The sequence below is a fragment of the Diabrotica virgifera genome, chromosome 1, assembly GCF_917563875.1.
Source record: "Diabrotica virgifera virgifera chromosome 1, PGI_DIABVI_V3a".
Classification (NCBI taxonomy): domain Eukaryota; kingdom Metazoa; phylum Arthropoda; class Insecta; order Coleoptera; family Chrysomelidae; genus Diabrotica; species Diabrotica virgifera.
In genome coordinates, this window is record NC_065443.1 from 251,453,481 (window position 1) to 251,478,981 (window position 25,501).

General features: G+C 33.0%; 1 protein-coding gene and 1 long non-coding RNA gene across 2 annotated transcripts in view; one reads left to right on the plus strand and one right to left on the minus strand.

The window, feature by feature from the left end:
• The window catches only part of LOC126879083 (cytochrome P450 9e2-like), an 86,786-nt gene that overhangs the window by 39,054 nt on the left and 22,231 nt on the right, over positions 1–25,501 (minus strand). Inside the window, exon 2 of the mRNA XM_050641999.1 lies at positions 18,281–18,498. Coding sequence (XP_050497956.1) covers positions 18,281–18,483 — 203 coding nt within the window. The 5' untranslated portion in view covers positions 18,484–18,498. The remainder of the gene's footprint in view (positions 1–18,280; positions 18,499–25,501) is intronic.
• LOC126879089 (uncharacterized) lies at positions 20,939–23,677 on the plus strand. Its single transcript, XR_007695967.1, has 2 exons — positions 20,939–21,108; positions 23,507–23,677. It is a non-coding gene; the product is annotated as an uncharacterized LOC126879089 (long non-coding RNA).

Here is a 25,501-nt window from a genome sequence, read left to right on the forward strand (position 1 = left end):
TTCTTCTTCTTCGACTTTTTCTTATTGTAGGGGAGGTCAAGCGGGGATTGTTGCAGTTACTCGAGCGCGTCAGATTATTACATGGGGAGAAACCTTGTACCCTGAAAATGTACCTCTACCATAATTGGCTCTTAATGCAGGGGAGTTAAGGGGGGGGGCGAAAAAAAATCTATCCTTAGAAAAACTCGAAATCGTTAGATTAAGATAAGGTAAGTTAAGTACATGCGAAACAGTGTATGTATATTTCAAAAATCTGACGATTTGAGCGGGGCATAAGGAAATGGGTGGGTCCCAAAGTTTCACAAGAAAAAAGCGAATGTTTCGCGAAATGAATGACAGATCGAAAAACTGAAAAATACGTACTTACTATTTTTCAAAAATCTATCGAATGATACCAAACACGACTTCCCATGGAGAGGGAGGGGGGGAATTTAATATAATACAAATCCTGTGATATTTCGCGAAATGAACATCAGATCCACAAACTGAAAAATACACTTATTCAATATTTTTAAAATATCTATCGAATGGCACCAAACGCGACCCCCACGGAGGTGGGGTGGGTTAAAATCTTAAATCGGAGTCCCCATTTTTTGTTGCAGATTTGGATTCCTTACGGATAAGTAACTTTTATTCGAGACATTTTTTCGAATTATGGATAGATGGCACTATAATCTAAAAAAACCATTATTGAAAATGGAAAATTAAATTAAAAATGGAAAGTCCCACTAAAATGGAAAACTTTACTTAACTTTTTTTGGTTTTAGGACCTACCCTTGACAACCCAAAAGGTCCCCAAAGCGCTCTAGTGACTAAACATTTAGTATACTTTGCTCCCCTAACATTATTACGAGTTCGCCGTTTTCGTCTTCCACAGCACTCTCTTCTTCAAGTTGCCATATCTTAGGTCTCTATCTATCATAGTATTTTCTATGTAAAGTTTTCCATCTCATAGCAGGTCTTACTCTCCGTTTTCTTCCCGGCGAGTCCCAGTGTAGTATTCTTTTCCACCACTTGTGCTCCGGCATTCTTTGTAATGCCGTGCCATTGCAGGGCTTTAGTTACCAACTTTTTTGTAATTTAGCCTTCTACTTAGAGCCGGCGTATCTAAGCGGTAGTGTGCTTGGTTCGCGTGCCCGTGGTCCGGAGTTCAAATCCTACCGCCGGCAAGAACAACTAGATATTTTTAAAAATGTTTATAGGCCCCAGGTCGACTCAGCCTGAATAAAATGAGTACCTTGGGTAAAACCAGGGGTAATAATAGGTGGTTGAAGCGTAGCACTGCTCCTGTTACCTTCCTTGTATACCGTAGGCCCTAGATATATCAGACTACCCTGTTATACTCCCAAAGCCACGTGGGCGGTATAAAACGGGAGACTATTATTATCAGGGCCGGATTTAAGGGGGGCAGGCTGGCCCCACATTCCGGGGGCCCCTACAAAGCCCCAAACTTAAAAAAATCAGCACATTATTCACACAGAGTAATTTTTGTCAATCAATTCACTGTGATATTTCGTTACATGGAAGGTTTCATTCCTGTTGAAATGATTGTCATATTTTTTTCCTAATCACGGCCATAAAACAAAATATATATTTAATTCTCTAATGACATTCTTGCAAAAAGATGCTATTTATCGATTTGAAAAACTGCAGGGGCCAGTCCTACGACAATGCGTCAGTTATGAGTATGAGTGGAAAATACAATGGTGTTCAGGCTAAAATTAGATAACATAATATCTTGGCGTTGTGGATTCTGTGTGCCGCCCACTCTCCAAATTTAGTTGCAAAAGCTGCAGCTGAGTGGTATCCTGCTGCCATAGCATTTTTTGATTTCTCGGAAGGACTATATTATATTATGAATTATATGTATTTTTCACTTCATCTGCATATAGATACAACTTGTTTCGAATGTTTAAAAACTGTAAATACTACTATGGACAGCTAGAAGTGACGCCGCAAAAGCACTAGTTAAAGGTTATAATCAGATGAAATGAGCATTATCCAAAATTTCAGAAGACGATGAGCAAAAATTTGAAACTCTTAGCGATGCAATTGGTTTGTATATTCGAATTTGTTTACTGGATACAGGAACATTTGCAATAATTTGGAATGAAATCTTAGAGAGGACAAACAGCACAAGTGGTATTCTCCAACATCCAAATATTGACCATAATTCAGGAGTGGCGGCACTTAGATCACTTAAAGAATTTATATTCTTTTAAGGAATATTTCAGAGACTAAAACGACACCTTCAGAATCTTAAAATTTTATCGCTATTATAGATCACTTCGTTTCCTCTTTATGTCAGAGGCTTTCGGCATATGAATCCATTCATTCCAATTTTGGATTTTTACATTATTTGGAAAATTTAACTCCCAATGAAATCAACGCTCACTCACTGAACCTTACCGACATTTATAGCAATGATTTAGATGAAAACCTAGGTGTCAAGCTGGTAGATTTTTTCAATTCATTTAAAGAGGGAATCGGCTCATCAAATGAGGCCACGAGAGCTAGAGTGGCCTAACTGATTTTAACATTACTTTACATAATCAAAGAAAATGATCAGAAGCTAACAATGTCCGATTGTTTTAGTAGTTTTATGTTGACCAAGAATCATTATTGGTCAACATACAATTACTAAAACAATCGGACATTGATAGCTTATGATCATTTTCTTTAAATATGTAAAGTAATGTTAAAATCAGTTAGGCCACTCTGACTCTCAAGGCCTCAAATATAAGTAAAGAACTTTAATTGTACTGATTGCTAAAAGAAAACGTTGTGGTGACACTTCGTGTCAATTTAGTTCTGATGCTAACTATTTGCAATGGGGAGAGATCATTCTCAAAGTTTAAGTAAATTACAAATCGACTTCGGTCTATGATGGGCCAAGAGCGTTTTAATCATCTCTCTATAATGAGCATGAGCTTTAATGTCTTAAAGCAACTAGACATGTCCGACATAATCAAGGAATTTTCAATTAAAAAATCTCGAAAAGTAACCGGATTTTAACCCTACATCTTACTATGTTTATTTTTAATATTTTACTGTAACAAGATACAGCTCTTTTATTTTTTATTATTTAAAAATATATTTATAAAGGTAGATCAACATTTCTTTTCAATTTCTAAAAGGGAAAACCCTGTAGTTGGCTCTATATCATAGTTATAACAACAATTTTTTTAATGGTAGGTGGTAGGGCCCCACATTAATTCTGCCCAGGGGCCCCCACTGCCTTAAATCCGGCTCTGATTATTATTATAGAATTCTACTTCCATTCTGTACCATATTTCCTCTGTTCTTATTCTAACCTCTCTGGTGATTTATAGATATCTTCTAATAAACTTCAATTCGACTGTTCGTACTTTATTTCGTATTGTTGTTGTCGTTGTTACAACTCCGCTCCACATAGGGTAATATTCAGCACTATGCTCTGAAAAATCCTTGTTTTTGTTTTCTTTAGGTAGTATTGCGATACTCTTATACCCTGTCACTGCATTGCGAAGTTTCAGTGATTTAGCCCAATAAATGACCGTTTTGGAGTGCTGTTTTCAGGGGCAACTCCAAATTGCATGAAAATTTGGATTTAGGTTCTACTTACCCTCTACTTCAAAGTTTAATTTGTGTTGTTGGTTGCTTTTACTTGGGGGGTGACAGTAACCCCTTCTCGGGGGGTAAAAAACGCATGTTTAAAATAAGCCAGTAAATGGATAAATTGGCAGATTATAAGCAACTTCCGTTTTATAAAGTTTTTTACGTGAGTCAATACTTTTCGAGATATTCGCGATTAAAAATGATGATTTTTCGACAAAAAAACTATGTTTTCAGACCGTTTTTCGCAAATAACTCACAAAGTAAATATTCTATCAAAAAAATATTCTTAGCAAAAGTGTAGCTTATAAAAAAACGAAAAAAATTTTGTATCAGTAAATTCTATAAATTGAGCAAAAGCAAAGTTGTAGCTCATGAAAAATACGTTCTTATTCGTCTAATTCCAAATCGAATAATTTTACGCGAAATCACCGAAAAATTAAGCACTTTTCGGGAAAAGCTTATTAACATTTTTACAGTATCTAAAAAAGCTTTACATTTGTTTTTACAAAAGTTTCTAGCATCAAAAATAAACGAGTTACCTACACTGAAAAAATAGTTGGCCCCTTTTTTTGGTCAAAAAATCGTGAAAACCTCCCTCTATTTAGCACCCTAATTAAAATTAATCGTTATCGCTTTACCATTTATTTTAACGGTAGGTAAGTGCTTATTTTAAAAAAAAAATGGTTTTATATTAAAAAAAATGTTCTAAAAATTTTTGAAAAATTTCCTTTTTTCAAAATAACTTAAAAAGCATTAATGATAAGAAAAATCTTAAAGAGTAAAAAAATGTAGGCTTTGCTATTATAAATATGCTAGTTTCATTTTGTTTTTCCGTAACACAAAAATTGGTTAAAATATGGCTGTTCAAAATTTGCATACACTTGTGATTAGTGACCAGTTCAAGCTTTTTCAACATAAGCCTTTCAAAAACAAGTACTTTAAACCGGTGAGACTGACAGATCATATAAAAAATAGATATGTAAGTAAATTCTTTGTAAAGCGGCAGCGATTAATTTCATTTGGGGAGCTAAACACGGGGAGATTTTAATGATTTTTTTACCAAAAAAAGAGGGCCAACTTTATTTTGAGCGTAACTCGTTTATTTTTAATGATGGAAACTTTTATAAACAATTAAAATAAAGCTTTTTATAAACACTTTAAAAAAGTTTAAATGGGTTTTTCCCAAAAAGTGCTTAATTTTTCGGTGATTTCACCTTGAAATATTCGATTTGAAATTAGACGAATAAGAACGTATTTTTCATGAGCTACAACTTTGTTTTTACTCGATTGATAGACTTTACTGATACACCATTTTTTTGTTTTTCTTTAAAGCTACACTTTTATTAACGATATTTTTTCGATCAAATATTTACTTTTTGAGTTATTTGCGAAAAACCGTCTGAAAACGTAGTTTTTTGTCGAAAAATAAACATTGTCAATCGCAAATAACTCGGAAAGTATCGACTTACATAAAAAACTCTATAGAACAAAAGTTGCTTAGAATAAGTCAATTTATCCATTTCCGGTCTTACCTTAAACGTATGTTTTTTCACCCTCGAGAAGGGGTAACTGTCACCCCCCAAGTAAAAGCAACCAACGGCACAATTTCAATTTTGAAGTGGAGGGTAAGTAGAACCTAAATCCAAATTTTCATGCAATTCGGAGTTGCCCCTGAAAATTACACGGTATCGCTGTGTTTCCTGTTCATTTACTGGGCTAATTGTTTTATTTTGTAGGCTCCCAAACTTACCTCTCCTTGTATTACCAAATGCAAGGGTAGCAACCCTAGTAGATTCTCCATACCTACTGTTCGAATAATACGCATGGTACCAGTTATCTACCAACAAAAATATGTAGAAAATTGGAGGCATTTGAGGTGTGGTTGAATCGGAGCATTTATTACCTGGTCACAGATGAAGAGATCCTCAGAAGAATGGAGAAGAAGTGAGAGGTAATAACCACCATCAAATCTAGAAAATTACAATAGTTCAAACACATTATGTGAAATGAATCCAGATATGCTCTCCTACAAGCCATTCTGCAAGGAAAAATGTTTGGAAAGCGAGGTCCAGGAAGAAGAAGTACATCCTGGTTAAAGAACCTCAGAACCTGGTTGAACAAAACGTCTGTGCAGCTTTTCCGCGGCGTTTCAGATCAGATAAAGATTGCCATGATGATCGCCAACATTCGTCAAGGATAGGCACATCAAGAAGAAGAAAAAGAATTAAGAATGGCGCTCTAGTAAAGAAGGTATATGTTTGCATCTACAAATATTTATAAAATAATAAATCTCTGACGAAGTAGTTTTCAATCCTACTAGTAAATTATTAATATTGAAAATATTAAAAATATTACTAAAAGATTTTTACATTGAAAACTTATTGGTACACTTTCCTGGTGACACCTCCAAGACTTCTACAATTTGCAAGTCAAATGGATGCTGCAGAGAAGACGAGAGGGAAGGAATTCTACACTATGCAATTCACATCCCCCGTCTGCAGCTGGTAAAGTTCCAACGGAAAAATGCACCTAGTTACTCTACGGAGTAATACGACTATAAAATAAAAATGTATACCATTTTTATTCAGTTGCAATGCGAAGGCAAAACAATCTTACTTTTCAATTAGAATACGGAGTGCAGTCCAGTCCCTTGAACCGCGATTTTCGGCTCTTATTGGAGCCTTCGTCGGAAGGAACGTAGGCACTGTTCTCCATATTTTAACTGATTCGTATCGAGAGGTTTTCCCACCCATTGCAACTGAAGTGATGATAGTAGGTGGCAAGCGCCATCTGGCATTGAAAGACGAAGTAGTTTTCAATCCTAATAGTAAATTATTAATATTGAAAATATTAAAAATATTACTAAAAGATTTTTAAATTGAAAACTTATTGGTACACTTTCCTGGTGACACCTCCAAGACTTCTACAATTTGCAAGTCAAATGGATGCTGCAGTGAAGACGAGAGGGAAGGAATTCTACACTATGCAATTCACATCCCCCATCTGCAGCTGGTAAAGTTCCAACGGAAAAATGCACCTAGTTACTCTACGGAGTAATACGACTATAAAATAAAAATGTATACCATTTTTTTTTAAAATAAGCACTTACCTACCGTTAAAATAAATGGTAAAGCGATAACGATTAATTTTAATTAGGGTGCTAAATAGAGGGAGGTTTTCACGATTTTTTGACCAAAAAAAGGGGCCAACTATTTTTTCAGTGTAGGTAACTCGTTTATTTTTGATGCTAGAAACTTTTGTAAAAACAAATGTAAAGCTTTTTTTTAGATACTGTAAAAATGTTAATAAGCTTTTCCCGAAAAGTGCTTAATTTTTCGGTGATTTCGCGTAAAATTATTCGATTTGGAATTAGACGAATAAGAACGTATTTTTCATGAGCTACAACTTTGCTTTTACTCAATTTATAGAATTTACTGATACAAAATTTTTTTCGTTTTTTTATAAGCTACACTTTTGCTAAGAATATTTTTTTTGATAGAATATTTACTTTGTGAGTTATTTGCGAAAAACGGTCTGAAAACGTAGTTTTTTTGTCGAAAAATCATCATTTTTAATCGCGAATATCTCGAAAATTATTGACTCACGTAAAAAACTTTATAGAACGGAAGTTGCTTATAATCTGCCAATTTATCCATTTACTGGCTTATTTTAAACATGCGTTTTTTACCCCCCGAGAAGGGGTTACTGTCACCCCCCAAGTAAAAGCAACCAACAACACAAATTAAACTTTGAAGTGGAGGGTAAGTAGAACCTAAATCCAAATTTTCATGCAATTTGGAGTTGCCCCTGAAAATAGCACTCCAAAACGGTCATTTATTAGGCTAAATCACTGAAACTTCGCAATGCTGTGACAGGGTATGAGTATCGCAACACTACCTAAAGAAAACAAAAACAAGGATTTTTCAGAGCATAGTGCTGAATATTACCCTATGTGGAGCGGAGTTGTAACAACGACAACAACAATACGAAATAAAGTACGAATAGTCGAATTGAAGTTTATTAGAAGATATCTATAAATCACCAGAGAGGTTAGAATAAGAACAGAGGAAATATGGTACAGAATGGAAGTAGAATGCTATAATAATAATCAGAGCCGGATTTAAGGCAGTGGGGGCCCCTGGGCAGAATTAATGTGGGGCCCTACCACCTACCATTAAAAAAATTGTTGTTATAACTATGGTATAGAGCCAACTACAGGGTTTTCCCTTTTAGAAATTAAAAAGAAATGTTGATCTACCTTTATAAATATATTTTTAAATATTAAAAAATAAAAGAGCTGTATCTTGTTACAGTAAAATATTAAAAATAAACATAGTAAGATGTAGGGTTAAAATCCGGTTACTTTTCGAGATTTTTTAATTGAAAATTCCTTGATTATGTCGGACATGTCTAGTTGCTTTAAGACATTAAAGCTCATGCTCATTATAGAGAGATGATTAAAACGCTCTTGGCCCATCATAGACCGAAGTCGATTTGCAATTTACTTAAACTTTGAGAATGATCTCTCCCCATTGCAAATAGTTAGCATCAGAACTAAATTGACACGAAGTGTCACCACAACGTTTTCTTTTAGCAATCAGTACAATTAAAGTTCTTTACTTATATTTGAGGCCTTGAGAGTCAGAGTGGCCTAACTGATTTTAACATTACTTTACATATTTAAAGAAAATGATCATAAGCTATCAATGTCCGATTGTCTTAGTAATTGTATGTTGACCAATAATGATTCTTGGTCAACATAAAACTACTAAATCAATCGGACATTGTTAGCTTCTGATCATTTTCTTGGATTATGTAAAGTAATGTTAAAATCAGTTAGGCCACTCTAGCTCTCGTGGCCTCATTTGATGAGCCGATTCCCTCTTTAAATGAATTGAAAAAATCTACCAGCTTGACACCTAGGTTTTCATCTAAATCATTGCTATAAATGTCGGTAAGGTTCAGTGAGTGAGCGTTGATTTCATTGGGAGTTAAATTTTCCAAATAATGTAAAAATCCAAAATTGGAATGAATGGATTCATATGCCGAAAGCCTCTGACATAAAGAGGAAACGAAGTGATCTATAATAGCGATAAAATTTTAAGACTCTGAAGGTGTCGTTTTAGTCTCTGAAATATTCCTTAAAAGAATATAAATTCTTTAAGTGATCTAAGTGCCGCCACTCCTGAATTATGGTCAATATTTGGATGTTGGAGAATACCACTTGTGCTGTTTGTCCTCTCTAAGATTTCATTCCAAATTATTGCAAATGTTCCTGTATCCAGTAAACAAATTCGAATATACAAACCAATTGCATCGCTACGAGTTTCAAATTTTTGCTCATCGTCTTCTGAAATTTTGGATAATGCTCATTTCATCTGATTATAACCTTTAACTAGTGCTTTTGCGGCGTCACTTCTAGCTGTCCATAGTAGTATTTACTCTTTTAGGAACTCAGTTTTTAAACATTCGAAACAAGTTGTATCTATATGCAGATGAATTGAAAAATACATATAATTCATAATATAGTATAGGCCTTCTGAGAAATCAAAAAATGCTATGGCAGCAGGATACCACTCAGCTGCAGCTTTTGCAACTAAATTTAGAGAGTGGGCGACACACAGAATCCACAACGCCAAGATATTATGTTATCTAATTTTAGCCTGAACACCATTGTATTTTCCACTCATACTCATAACTGACGCATTGTCGTAGGACTGGCCCCTGCAGTTTTTCAAATCGATAAATAGCATCTTCTTGCAAGAATGTCATTAGAGAATTAAATATATATTTTGTTTTATGGCCGTGATTAGGAAAAAAATATGACAATCATTTCAACAGGAATGAAACCTTCCATGTAACGAAATATCAAAGTTAATTCAATGCACTCCGTATTCTAATTGAAAAGTAAGATTGTTTTGCCTTCGCATTGCAACTGAATAAAAATGGTATACATTTTTATTTTATAGTCGTATTACTCCGTAGAGTAACTAGGTGCATTTTTCCGTTGGAACTTTACCAGCTGCAGACGGGGGATGTGAATTGCATAGTGTAGAATTCCTTCCCTCTCGTCTTCACTGCAGCATCCATTTGACTTGCAAATTGTAGAAGTCTTGGAGGTGTCACCAGGAAAGTGTACCAATAAGTTTTCAATTTAAAAATCTTTTAGTAATATTTTTAATATTTTCAATATTAATAATTTACTATTAGGATTGAAAACTACTTCGTCTTTCAATGCCAGATGGCGCTAGCCACCTACTATCATCACTTCAGTTGCAATGGGTGGGAAAACCTCTCGATACGAATCAGTTAAAATATGGAGAACAGTGCCTACGTTCCTTCCGATGAAGGCTCCAATAAGAGCCGAAAATCGCGGTTCAAGGGACTGGACTGCACCCCGTATTCTAATTGAAAAGTAAGATTGTTTTGCCTTCGCATTGCAGCTGAATAAAAATGGTATACATTTTTATTTTAATAAATCTCTCTTAATTGTTGGTGAATACATTATGTCCGCCACTAATGATTATGTGTAGGGGAGACCGGGGCTAGTTGTCACAGTTTTTGGTTCTGGCTCTCTAACTCAGACACACTTTATTTTTCTTAAACCAAACTTTCTCCAAACAATGAGTTGGTATGTAGGCTACCCGTTCATATTTTTTTTTAAATTGTAGGTACCAGCAGTTAAAATGGTAAGATGGTTTAACCTTCGACAGGATTTTTGACACATGCAGGAGCATGTGACAACATGCCCCTAGATGGGGCATGTTGTCACAGTACCTGGGGCAAATTGTCACAGTATTACAGAAATAAAGTAAATAAGAAATAAAACGTTTTTATTCATAGAAGAACTCACAAACTTAGAAAGAACCACATATCGTCCTCCGAGTCATAATTGTGGCACACATAAAATTGGTTTCCATTGGTGCAGTCTGTATGTGCCCACTGTTTTCATGCTGTAGGTATATTGGACCTAACTTTCAATAGAATCACTATAAACTTAAGAAGTAAGAAGAATTTCTTACTTCAATAGATTTAAACCAAAGTACATATCAGAAGCTTTTTTCAAATATTTTTCTAGTTCGATTTCTTCCCTCTCACAGAAAGCGAGTCGAGATTTTTTGTATCCCATTTAGACAGTTCTATTGGTCTCTGGCGTACTTTTGACAAATCTTGCTAAACTCCGATAATGTATACCAAAATCTCGTTGCAGCTTTTATTTTATTTCCTTATAGATATTATATATTCCCCATTTCTTACAGCTTCGGCTGCTCTCAAGAAAAAATCCAAAGTGGAATAACTCGATGGGTTTTTCGCAGAGCCGTAACTACCATTGGGGCAACCGGGGCAGTGCCCCGGGGCCCCGGCCAAGAGGGCCCCCGTTTGGTTGGCCTTGCATAGATTGTAACGAGGTCAAATAAACTTTTTAAGTACTTTCAGTCAAGTTCTACTTCGAGTTGTCCGATTGTAATAAATAGGTACACGGCATATTAACTCTAACAACTTCAAAGATCGATTTTAACCTGTTTCACCTGCACCATTATAAAAAATTTTGTCTCAAAATCTCTTTATAAAGTCACCTTATTTTCTTTGCTTTCAAACCACAAAGCAGATCCGTATTTTAGATGGCTTCTTATAATTTCTTTGCAGTCTTTGAAGTTCAGCATATGTTGGAATTTGTTTTTTAAGATTTTAATGAAAGGTATCGGATATCGTTTTCTAAATTAAATCTCTACCAAATTAAATTCTGCTCTCACTAGAGCTGTATACAATTACTTTCTGACAGTCTCCTCCTTTTTGACATTATCCTATCTTCTTCAATTTTTCTTCCACTTTTTCCATATCGAGTTTTAACGCATTCTAGAATTTTCTTCCACTTTTTCAATTTCCTGTATCTTCTCAGCAATCTGGTTTACCTCTTACTGCATTTTCTCTAAATAAACCTTCATATCTTTCTTTCTTATCTTTCTTCAAACCTTTCGTTGGGAGGCACTGAAGTCCTCATACCAATCTGAAAGATGTTCCTCGAAAGTGACTCTAAAACCTCTCAATTCAACACGCTGGGCTGAAGATTTGATGCAGTCAATACATTGAAATACAGACATGGCGATGTTTTGAAGTGCCTTTCAAGTCTAGTTCTGACAAGTAACAAAAGAAATGAAAGAGACGAAGCAGCACAACTGAAAAATAGAAAATATAACCATTCAAATTTGTTTTGTTACTAGTTGTGCAAAATAAAATCCTTGAAATCCTCAACATAGTCTCGAAAACACTGCAATCAAAATCTTTGGACCTTTTAACAGCTTATAGTTTACTTTAAAGAGAGCCTCTTAAAACTATCTGAAATGAGAGGACAATTTGAAACCTTCTTTGAAGTGGCTTCAAATATGTGTCAACGTTGGGGAATACCATTAGGGTTCGCTCCAAAAAGAATGAAGAAAATGAAAAAATCGGCGGGTGTAATTTCCTCACCAAAATAATCTTATACCTGAGTTTGGAAGGGTAAGTCATAATCCGATAGGTATTTTCCTCACCAAAACTGAAATGGTTGTTTCAGGTAGATTTTACTAAAAGGCATTCAAGGAAATTATTTATCTACTGTAAAATTACAGTAGGTACCTATAATAATTAATTAATTAATTTTACAGTATTTTATTTTTAGTCATAATTGGAATTTTGACAAAAATGGCATGTTTAATACTTTTAATAGAAAGTAATCGCGGTATCTGAAAATTTTATTTTTTATAAGGTGAAAGTTTTAGAAAGTGAAGAAGTGTTCTGGAGGCAATAAAATAATTTTTAGTGCGAAATTGAATACTATTGGGGCAAATTTTACAATAACTAGAAGTAGCCTACAACATAATCATGAACCAGATCTGCAGAAGATAGATCGAAAAATTGTTTCTAACTCTTGTAAACGTAAAGCCGAGGAGAATATACTGGAAAACCGCCAAAAATCATTCGCCAAGAGCTTGCAGCCTATTCCCCCGCCCTATTCCCATTTAAAAAAATCATTGATTACGTGATCACGCACAGTTAGATGACGTTACTACTATGAAAATATAGGCCAAAAAATTGTAATTTAAAAATAAAAATCGACCTGTTTCGGGGTTTTTCTCCAAAATCGTCCGTTTTAGAGAAAATTAATTTATTTCATAATTTTGCCCCTCTCGTATATACAGGGTGTCCCAGACTAATTTAGCCACGCTATATCTCTTAAACGAATAGATATTTTCGAATGGGACAAAAAGTGGTCTATTCTAATTGTAATACACTTTAATATGGCGTAGAAAAAATCATCCCCTAAATATTCATCCCTTAGTTACAACCCCTAACTTTAATTTTTTTAATAGCACCCTGTATATTTTTTTATAATTTTGGATGTGGTCCTCTATCGTCTATTCAACACATTTTTTGAAAATAAAATCGGTTTGTAAATAATCAAGAAAATATCAGTTTAGTTTTGTTAATTATGTGTCCCAGACTAATTTATCCAGGCTATATTTCCTAAACGAATAGAGATTTTCGAATGGGACAAAAACTGATTTATTACATTTGTAATACACTTTAATATGGCGTAGAAAAAAAATGATCCCCTAAATATTCATCCCTTAGTTACAACCCCTAACTTTATTTTTTTTAAATGGCACCCTGTAAGTTAGGGATGAATATTTGGAGGATGAATTTTTTCTACGCCATATGAAAGTGTATTACAAATGGAATAGATCAGTTTTGTCCTATTCGAAAATCTCTATTCGTTTAAGAAATATAGCCTGGAAAAATTAGTCTGGGACACACAATTAACAAAAATAAACTGATAGTTTCTTGGTTATTTACGAATCGATTTTATTTTCAAAAAATGTGTTGAATAGATGATAAAAGACCACATCCAAAACTATAAAAAAATATACAGGGTGCTATTAAAAAAATTAAACTTAGGGGTTGTAACTAAGGGATGAATATTTAGGGGATGATTTTTTTGTACGCCATATTAAAGTGTATTACAAGTAGAATATATCACTTTGTGTCCCATTCGAGAATCTCTATTTGTTTAAGAGATATAGCGTGGCTAAATTAGTCTGGGACACCCTGTATATGTATGGCACAATTACCGTACCACATATTATTTGCAATTATTCACTATTCATGGGCATTATATTTCTTTATTATACTGTTTACTGTCAAACAAAAAAAAACAGAAACTTAAAACAATCTTTTCTATTTGTTAAAATCAGAAATTTTTAAAGCTCTCGAAATTGAGTTTAATCCTAGTAAAGTTTGTGTAGATTTTGAAAAGGCTATATTTATACATAATGCAATCATTCAAATGTGTCCAAACACTGAAATACATTATTGAAGATTTCACCTAAGTACACCAAACTTGGTATAGAAAATTCAGTCTCTTGATTTAACATCAGAATATACAGTTGAGTCTGCGAGTCTTTACACGTGCGTCATCATTTAAAGCATACGAAATAAGTCAGAAATTTCCTAAATGCAATAGCAAGTGACAGAAAGTGGGTATTATATCGATCACGGGTTATAGTATAGAATTTGACGTTATCAAATGAATAGAATGTCAAATTTAAGTTTTGCTTTAAAATTTTGGTGCATAATTTCAGCTACATTCGAAGTAGCTTAATAAATTATTTTATTATCATTGATTAATAAATGAATAAACAATTTGTAAAAAAAATTCAATGACATATTTTCTTTTTGTAATTTTATTCACTTTGACGGAACATTTAACACAAGCATATCTTGTACGTTGTCAAAATTTACCGTAGAACAACATAAACTAATTTATCATAAAATTTCTAATTCCAATATAAAATTAGTTATGAAAAAAACTGATGAAATATTATAAAAAGCTTCAAAATGCAAAAATTCGACAAGATAACAGCAAAAAGTTCAACAAACTGACGGCCACAAAAGTTAACAAACCAAAACGTCTTAAATTGTACTTAAAATAATATGTGAAAACATTCCCAATCGTCTTTCTTTGTATCTGTCTCTTTTCAATGCACTGAGTCTAAATCGTTCATAAAAATAACATGTGTTTTTACTTAATAGCATGCGGCAGCTGGTTTGCCATTAGATTCATGCGTGGAAGAGAATGATGCTAGATAAAAAGTATGTGTTGTATCTCGCCAGATAATAATGACGTACGGGTAAAGACTCGCGAACTCAACTGTACAAATGATTCTGAAGTAGGCTCAAACATACTTTTGACCTTACATTATATAAAACCGGAAGACGTATCAGATTGTTTTGTGTTTGATTTAATGTCATGCAAACTATAAAATGAATTTTTTTTATTACTGCAGTCTGCAAGTAAGCTGAGAAAAATGTAGAAAATTTACGTACGACTGGTCTATTATTTGACAAATAATGACATTATTTCGAAGTCTATTAAGTACAATATAATGCCAAAGGGGGTGTTATAGAAAAATAACGCCCTAGGGCCTATTAAATTTAAATAACGAGTTAAATACTGTCAAGATGACAAATAAAACTCTAAGTAAAACTATGGTTACCACAATTACGTTACTACTATTTCTGGTAAATGAACTTATTCGAAAACTAATTTATTCAAAATTTATTCAAATTTTTTGCATATAAAGAATAATTTAGTCGGACATTAAACGTTGAAGGCATCACGGGTATTATAATAATAAAATAATAACGCTTTCGGTCAACGTATAAGTATACCTCGGGCCGAAGGCCCTCGGTCTATACACTATTGACCTCAAGCGTTATTATCCTTATAATAAATACCCTTGGTATCATAATAAATATAATAAGTTACCAGTCTAATCAAATGACTATAATGGATTTTGTAAAGTGTGTTTCTTATTATAGTAAATAATAAATAATAAGTTATAAGTTTTGCACATTATCTATATTATAAACTATTATTACAAATTACAACGTAAGGAAATGAATGTCTTATTCGGATTTCGGATGCTTTCATAATAATCATTCTTAAATTACATCTATATTTTTTATTTTATTGCCTGAGTGAGTTGGTGAGGAAAATACCTACCGGATTAATACGAACCCTTAAACTTGGTGAGGAAAATACCTGTCGGATTATATGGTTCTACTGGTTGGTGGGGAATTTACCTCCGCCCGAAAAAATATTTCGATGAACTGTGCGAAGATAAAAGACTTCAAGATCCCAAGTCATGCTTTAGAGTAACCGTGTTTTACTCAATGATCGACACATTATGATGCCATCAGCTAGACACTCGCTTTCAAGGAATGAAAGCAGTGTAAGATACGTACCGAATTGTTCAACCTGATTTTATTTATTTTAAATGCCAACGAACAAGACCTTCAAAACAAAGCAATCAACTTCGTAAAACGTTTTCCAGATGATTCCAAATGAAAGATTGGGGTTTACCCTTCCTCTGAGGGGGTAAACCCACGATACCCCCGGTAGGGGGCCCAGATCACGTTTGCCCCAGGGCCCCCAACATCGTAGTTACGGCCCTGGTTTTTCGCTTGTATGTTCTAGCCATCTGAAAGTAATTAGGTATCAAAAGCATTAAAAATTGTTTATTACATTATTTGTGTAATATTAAGTTTTACGGAGCCACTAATAAAAGCAGAGTCTGAGCAATAATTATGTTATTTGTAACACGGATTATAGTCTCAGAACGGCAACACTATCGTTGGGTAGGCAAGTAGGTACCTGTAAAACAATCATTTTAATCCTGTAGATATTAAATCGCTTTTTCACAAATATCCACGTTTACTTTTGAAAAATCCATTAATCCATAAAATGATATCCTGTATTCTGCACAAATCTAACTTGATTTTATTACGTTCTAAAATCATTTGAACAGATTTAAATGCTGCGGGGGAAGTTGTCACAGTGACATCTTACCCCGTGTAAGTTGTGACAACTAGCCCCACATAAGCTTCCGTAACTTAATGTAAAATTAAAAATATTCAAATGAATAAATATATTAAAATATGACTACATTATGTAGTCTACAAAATTGACAGTGCCTTTTAAAATACATTTTGCTTACCTTGGTTTCACAAATTCACTCACAGAACGAGATGATTGAATATTAAAAATTTTACATGAGAAGCCTCAAAACACATTTATACAAATAAAAGACATAATTACTGGTCGATCTCTGTAATATTTTGTGTGGAATTGGTGATAAGACCTTTTGATTGTAGACAGCATAGCGTATTAACTTCATAAATAAGGTGAAAATCGGCATTGTGACAACTTATCCCTGTGACAACTAGCCCCGGTCTCCCCTATACGTTTGTATATTTATTGTCTAATAAAGCTAAACTAAATTCTAGCTAAAGGCTATAGCGGGATAAGATGGTCAAAAATGCCCCGCACCGATCATCCCAACTACTTGTGATTTCGATACAAGATTATGCATTATGCATTCATGCAAATTATGCATTCATGCAAATTTTTAGCTTCCCAGAGGTCCTAGAACCTCTTGAATCGAGAAAAGAATAATTTTTAGGTTTTATTTTTTTTAGCGCAATTTTGCTTTTAAAAACCTGAACAAATTCAAGAAGATGTATCTTTTGAATGCAAAACAACCTGATTTTTTAAGATTTTTATATTAAAAATTGAGCCCAGGAAAAAATTTTTGAAATTTTCACTAGTAATACCACTAGAGGTCAAATTATTTCCGGAAATTTTCTAAAAATATTCATGATCAAAAAAAATTTCCGGATATTAATTTGACTTCGCGTGGTATTCGGTAAGAAAATTCCACACCAAATTTGCATTTGAAAATCCAAAGCTGCATGAACAGATTAATAGCGCGCCATAGCTTTGTCAGCAATTATTTAGGCTTTGAAATTCGTAATTTCTACTCATTGTAGTTGCATGGGAATACCATTTCAAGATAGAAAATAGTATATTCTTCAATTTTACATAAGTTTTGAGTAACTACAAGTGACAGAAAATGAATCAAAACTAAATTATGTAAACAAATAAAAACCAGTCTGTCAAAAATGTTCTGTTATTGTAAACGTCAAAAAATTTCCACTATAATTCGCTGTTGGGAACGCCACGAGCAAAAAATTTCCGATAAAATACCTCCGTTGCCATGGTGATCTGTCAAAATAACGTATTTTGATTGGTTCAAAATTACAGGTGTGGAATTTTCAAAAAAAAAATAGACAGCAAAAAAGTTTTTTCGATTTTTTCGTTCTCTCCGCTTAGATATTAAAAATTCTGCCTCTGCCATTCAAATGATCGACAAAAAATACACAAAAAAATACTGTTTAAAAGTTGGACAAATCATATATTTATTAGCATTACTTAAAATTTTTTGAATATTTCAAAAAAATTTTCTTGGCTCAATTTTCAATATAAAAATAAAAAAAAAGCAGGCTGTTTTTTATTCAATGTATACATCTTCTTGAATTTTTTCAGATTTTTTATAGCAAAATTGCGCTAAAAAAAATAAATCTAAAAATTCTTCTTTTCTCGATTCAAGAGGTTCTACGACCTCTGGGAAGATAAAAATTTGCATGAGGGCATAATTTTATATCCTTTATCGAAAACACAATTAGCGGAGCTGATCGGTGCGGGGGCATTTTTGACAATCTAATCCCGCTATAGCCTTAACAGCGCATCTAATATATATACAGAGAAGATATTTAAAACATGTAATAATTTTGCTAACTATACCTAGCCCCAGGTCCAATATTGTAGACTTTTTGTACCATTTCTGCGAAAGTTTGTTTCTTTGTCATTTGTTCATAACTGTCTCCCAGAAACCATGCTGGATTCCCCTGTTTAACTCCACGTTTCTTCCAGTAGTTGAATGGTTTTATTCCCAGAAAATAGATAAGAGCCAGCACAATAGCTACACCTATTATGAGGTTCAACATCTTGGTATTATTTTCCTGAAACAGGTTCATTATTTAGGCATGATATATAAAATACGTATGGTAAGTATTGAAACTACATTGCCAAACAGTGCCGGATTAACCAGTAGGCAAAGTAAGCATTTGCCTAGGGGTCTCGGCCCCAAAGGGGGCCTCGCAGGGCCCAAAATGAAAAAATAATAATTATATTTAAATAAAAATTATAAATCATATTATGTTGAAAATTTCAAATATCGCGCAATACGTACTATAAAATTGATGGTGGACGTATAAAATTACATTACAATGCATACTTTTGTTCATATAAAAAGCCTATTTTGTGAGAATAAGTCGCTAATGAATGCCGTTTGGTAGAAGGAACAGTACTGCCTATTAGTCTGCACGGTTTCTTAGAAAAGTAGTAAGAGCAAGAGCAACAAATAAGTTAGTGCCCACTCCCTACCCTCTCCTTCATTACCCATGCCTTTCGCTACATGCCAGGCAAATACAATGGTCTCCAGGCTCATTTATCTAAAATTAACAAACTTCTAATCTAAAAGCAATTTACATTTTTTGTGCCGCACAGTCGCTTTAGTCGGTGCTAAAAGTTGCGTTGGACCCGTTGGAGCAATATCGTATTTTGAATTAGTTCAGTCCGTGTACAATGTTTTTTCAGCCTCTACCCACCGTTGGGAAGCTACGATCAAATGCTTAAATGAAACTCAACTACGTGATCCCATTGGCCACGATCTAAACCTTGTCCTTAAAAGAACAAGCAGCACTAAATGGACTGCAGGGGCTAATGCAACCAGAGCTTTGTCTAAAAGGTTACAACGCCTTCAAATCTGCTCTTCATACTCTTACTGAAGACCCTAATCAGAGAGCTGAAATAGTTCGTGAGAAGTGTTTGTTGAAAGAAATGTCAAAATAGAAACATTTTTAGAACTCATCAACACTGTCAGTAAATCATTACAGAGAGAAGAGATTGAACTTGAAACTGCAGTTCAGCTTCTAAAATTACTTTTGGATTTCTTAAAATCCCAAAGAGATAATTTTTCTTACTACGAGCAGAAGATCTACAGTACTCTGAATATACCGACGAGAGTAAACAAAGGCGAGCAAGAAAACTACATTTTGATGATGCTAAATTCCAATGATTTTTTCTACAGGGTGGAGAAAAGTTAAAGATTGAAACGAATCTACCAATTTCGGATAAGCTGATTATTGAGCTGAGTCGTCAGTTGACAGCGCACGAGTCAGTTACTCAGTATTTGGTATTTTGTGTGTTTTTCCAAAACTGAATGATACTCAGACAAAGGAGTGTGCTTCAAAACTACATGAAAGCTATACTGATGATATTGAACCTGATATTTAAGATGAACTACTGTAGTTCAAATATTTTATAGTCCATCTTCAGGATTTGTAGCGAAAACAATTTATTCCTGCTTTATAGTCTCTTTGGGTTATTTTTATGAGAACAAATTCGAATCGAAGTTTCGAAATTTGTCAGTAGCTTATAAGATTTATCTTACGCTAATTATTACAAATGCAACAGACGAACGGTCATTTCCAAAATGAAAATTATTAAAAACTGTCACCGTTAGACAGTGGCACAAAATATACTAGCATTTTCCTCAATTATGGCTATTGAGAATGATGTGCTCGAAAATTTGGAAGTAGAATAATAGTTATATGGCTTTGAAAACTCAAACTATAGTTAATCCAAAATTATATTACATACAGTCGGAAAAATGAAAGAATACCCATGAACGATCACATCAATCACATATTATTCAGATTATTAATATCTATCTCTTAGTTTGTTATTTATGAAAAAGAAACAGCAAATACAAAATAAGTGATTGATGTGATCGTTCATGGGTATTCTTTTATTTTTAGTTATGTAATAAGTAATGGCATATCAATCAACGAGCATGTGATGATGGGTATTACGGTATTACTCACGATGATGAAGTTTGCGATACGAGCCGAAGGCGAGTGTCGTTATTCATCAGAGTGAGTAATAGCCACTACATGTGAGTAGAATACTATGCTTTTTCTACGACCTTCTTTTTATTTCATTATTAGAAAAATTATTATACTTTAAAATGAATCGTTCGTTTATGGATAACTATGACAAAAAAAAAAAGACTAAAATAAATTGTTATTGCAAAATTTAATCAAAATTATATAAATCGTTTCTTGACTATGATGTATTTCTTGTATATTTTTTCTTTAAGCAACACGTTTTACAAAATTAAACAAAAATTTTAAGTTTAAATCTACAAAATGTCCACTAATATTAATATATCAAAGAGATGCCGCTCGGAGATGGAGCGGTTATCAGGGGGTTTTGGAAGGAAAAGATAAAAGTTTCTTGATGGGCCTCCTAGCTTGGGTTGCCTAGGGGCCTCAAGATAGGAGCGCCTAAAAGGAGGACTTCGCAGATCGTGCCGTGACGTCACACGTAACAGATGAGGAGTGACGTCAAACGTCACCAATTATGTCAAAGTCAAATGTTGCAATGTTGGTGATTTAATTAAACTGATTTTTGTGTTTATTTTTATTGCAACTTCTAATAAATTATAAAATATCGATTCACATAATAATAATCAACATGATTTTATTTTCATTGTGGAAGAAGGAAATGTAAGTATGTAAATCAGAATTAATAAAAATAATTATATAAAATCATGAAGTAGACACACAATAATCAGAAAACAATATTGTTTTAAAAAGAAAACATTCAAAAATATGAATTGGTGAAGAAGTAAAAACAAAATAATGCTAAGTTTACTGAAGAGTTTGAACAAGAGGTTAATCAGTTTTAAATAAATATATATAAATATATCTATTATATTACCTATGTAGTTGAAAACTTTTTATATATGTAAGTAAACAAGACCCCCAAAACATCAATCAATAACAAGACACAGAAAAGTTAAATAAACACATGATAGGATCATAGCTAATGAAACAGAAAAAGTGGACTATTATTCAATTATGTAAAAATTTGTTAATGTTGGGAAAACTTTGAAAGCCTTACAATACTGCAGTAGTAAAAATGAAAGATTACCCATGAACGAACATATAAAACACGCTGTATTTTTCTGTCACCCTGTCACAAAAAAAAATGGCCAAAGTAAGTACATGTAATACTTATAAGCAGTCCTTACAGTATTGGTACTAGTTCATTATTTTCTGGAACATAGAAAAGATGTGTTTATGATCGATCGCTCATGGGTAATCTTTCATTTTTCGTACTATATTATATAAATATAATCCAATCCAATTATTGGTACCTATATTGAATAGTAGGCTAGGACTAAACCAATTAGTTATATCAAAAGACAATAATTTTTTAATATTGTACAGGGTGTAACAAAAATACAGGTCATAAATTTAATATGAACCTAACTTATCTTACTATAAATGTGCACATAAAAAAAGTTACAGCCATTTGAAGTTACAAAATGAAAATCAATTTTTTCCAATATATCGAAAACTATTAGAGATTTTTTATTGAAAATGGATATGTGGCATTCTTATGGCAGTAGTATCTTAAGGGCACCCAAAGTCCCATTTAACGACAATGATAACATTATGTCACATATATCTGTAACCAAAGCACTTAGAGACCTAATTCTTTTTTTTATTTTGAAACTACATTTTAGTGCGACGTAAATTTTTGTAAAGTTGGGGTGAAAGAAACTTTTATTTTAAAATTTTTTAAAATACTCCTACAAAACAACCCAAAAAAGTTTAGATTTTATTTTTTATTTTACTTGTTTTTGCACATTTTGCAATAAAACTTTACGCGGCACTTGATATTGTCCATCTACAACTACTGTAAAAATTTGGACCTTCTATCATCTAAGGATCCAGAGATATTTGACATCAAAAGTGAAAAACCTAGTAATTTGGGAAATCGCAAAAACATAAAACACTCTAATAGGCTATAAAGCTACCGGTACACAGTAAGTTGAGTGCAGACGTTCAGAAAACAAATAATTTTGACATATTTGTATATGGGTAAGTACGATTATGGAGACTTGGTAATAATATGAAAATTTATTTATGATTTACATTTTTAGGTATATTTTGAACCATATTAAAAACGAAGCCATATCTCGATAAAAGGTGCCTTATTGAAAAAATACAAAGAGGCAAACAAGTTTTAAAAACACTGTGTTCAACTAATGGTACCGCAGTAATAGTTTAATTGGAACATACAGTCGGAAAAATGAAAGAACACCCATGAACTAACATAAAACACGCTGTATTTTCCTGTCACCCTGTCACAAAGAAAATTGTCCAATGCAAGTACATGTAACAATAATTATTACAAGTACTTGCGCTGGCCAATTTTTTGTGTGACACGGTGACAGGAAAATACAGCGTGTTTTACATGTTCGTTAATGGGTATTCTTTAATTTTTCCTACTGTACACAAACATTTGGGGGGGGTTTAAAGGAATCAAACCCCCATAAAGTTTTTATGTAAACATATTAAAAAAGAAGCCGCAACTCGATAAAAACTGCTTTATCGAAAAAAGAAAACTTTAAAAATATTGAATTTAACTAATATGGTACCACAATAATTTAATTGGAACATACATAAAAGTTTGGGGGAGTTTAAGGGAACAAAACCCCCATAAAATTTTTATGGGGTGCACAAATTTCACTATAATTTGAGATTTTAAGATTTTCCTGCCATAAGAATGTCACATGTCCATTGTCAATAAAAAATCTCTAATAGTTTTCGATATATTCGAAAAAATCGATTTTCGTTTTGTAACTTCAAAGGGCCGTAACTGTTTTTATGTACATATTTGTACTAAGCTAAGTTAGTTACATTCAAACTATTTTTGGTCCTAGAATATGCGATTTAATTTATGACCTGTATTTTCGTTACACTCTGTATAATTAATATGGCAAAATTGAAGAATCCAATAACGGGAATAAAATCTAATTTTAATATTTGTTATTACCTACCTTTCTCATATACCTATGTCTGAATTTATTCTAAATAAAAAATGTAATTACAGATATTGCAATCATGTAGATGGAATCCCGCATTCTTTAAGAAAAAAAAGCAATTTCCAGAAGGAAACTACCAATAATAAAATAAAGTAGATAATGCAAGAAAGAACAAAGCCATTATTTAACATAGCTCAACAACTTCACATAGAAAAAGATGAGGAAAGGGCACAACAGAAGTATGCCAGATAAAAGGGTAGAAGGGAGACACAGATAGGAAGTGGATCTATTCAATTTAAAAATTAAACTGCAAATGACAAATAAATAAATAATAAAAAAAATCATAGGTGTATATTAATCATTTTTCTATTTCCCCATGTCCCATAACACAAAAATATTCTATAAGATTAGAAAACATCTCCAAAATTATCTTCATTTTGATCTCTCCCTCTCTCTCTGTGTGTATGATATGGATTATTTCTGTGCGATATAACAATTGAATCAGTTCAAGTGTGTTCCACTTACATTGGCTAAAATACAAAACCTCTTCTTCCATATACAAAAAGGATGTATTTGTGGATAGTTTGGATGGTTTAGTGAACTCATTAAAAATAGCGTCAGTAGATAATCAGACTGTACAAGTAACAGATATTTGTTACCATTACTACCATTTGCCCATTACTACGATTTGAATTTAAACAGCAATAATACAGAATTATTTATATTTCGCACAAAAAATATGTATAAAAGTATTATTTTAAAGTATATAAAACATATCCAGGAAGCATCACGAAATTGTCAGTCTTCCCATATCCTATATATTTATTGAAAATTTTGAGAATTTTATTATACATCCAGTACATGTTTTAGATGTTTATTGTTTTATAACTTTGTATTTTTTTGTATCCTTTTTTTACAAGGTACATTTTTGAGAATCATGAGCATCTATAATCTGACATTCTAGCTACATACTATAGGTTTGTATTCTCAAATTATGATCCAACATCTAATTTAATATTTGATAACTCTGCTCAAAAAATTACATTTAATAAAAACAAAATAACATAATTTATGCTTAAGAATTTTTAGAAAGGCCAAGATAAACAGTTTACACAAATTGAAGATATTTTAAGTAATCTTAGTATTACTCTATAGAAACAAATATTCTTTTTATTTATTTTAGGCTGCAACCACAAGGGATATTAGCGACATAAAAACATAATACAGGTAAAATTACAATAGCTGACAATATAATCTAGTGTCTTTTATATAACTTACATTCATGTTTACTCCTAAGGCTTCCTTTATATACTTTGGGATATTGTGCTTTTTATTGTAGCTTCTATATTTTGCACTGAATTAATATATGCTTCACAGAGAGCTTTGTTTGGCAATTTTCGCATATTGGTGGCACAGTTCGCGTAAAGAAGTGCTTATGGGTTAAGTTACTGTGTCCCAGCCGCAAATGTGTTATTTTCACTTGGTCAGGTCTATCCGCTGTTGGCCGAAGCCACGGTTTCACTAATTGTTTAATTTCTTTGAGTTTGTTTTATGATGTACTCCACTTATTTTGCCACACACTTAACCCATTACATTTTATTTCTGACTTCAAATCATAAGCAGAAACCTCGTTAATATGAATGGAGTCCTGGCAGAAGGATGTCGAGCAGGCTAGTTGATCATCATCATCTTGGTGTTACAGCCCTTAAAGAGCCTCGATCTTCTCAAGCGTTCTACGCCATTCTGTTCTGTCCCTTGCTTGCACTTTCCAGTAAACAGCTAGTTGATCTGCTTCTTTTATTTCCTTGTATACCCGAATGCGATGGGACAAACATAAAGTCGAAAGTGACCTTATTTTCAGTTAGGGTCGCTATTTCTGATTGAATAGATTGAAAAGCGACATTTGAATTTGTCGAAAAAATATTTTTTTCAAATTATCATGAAGAAATTTTGCAGAGTTACATTAACGAGAGATTATGTAGAATAAAACAAAAACGTGAAAGAAAATAATTTATTATAGAATAGAATTGAAATGTGCTTTATTGTTACTGAAAATTTTATAA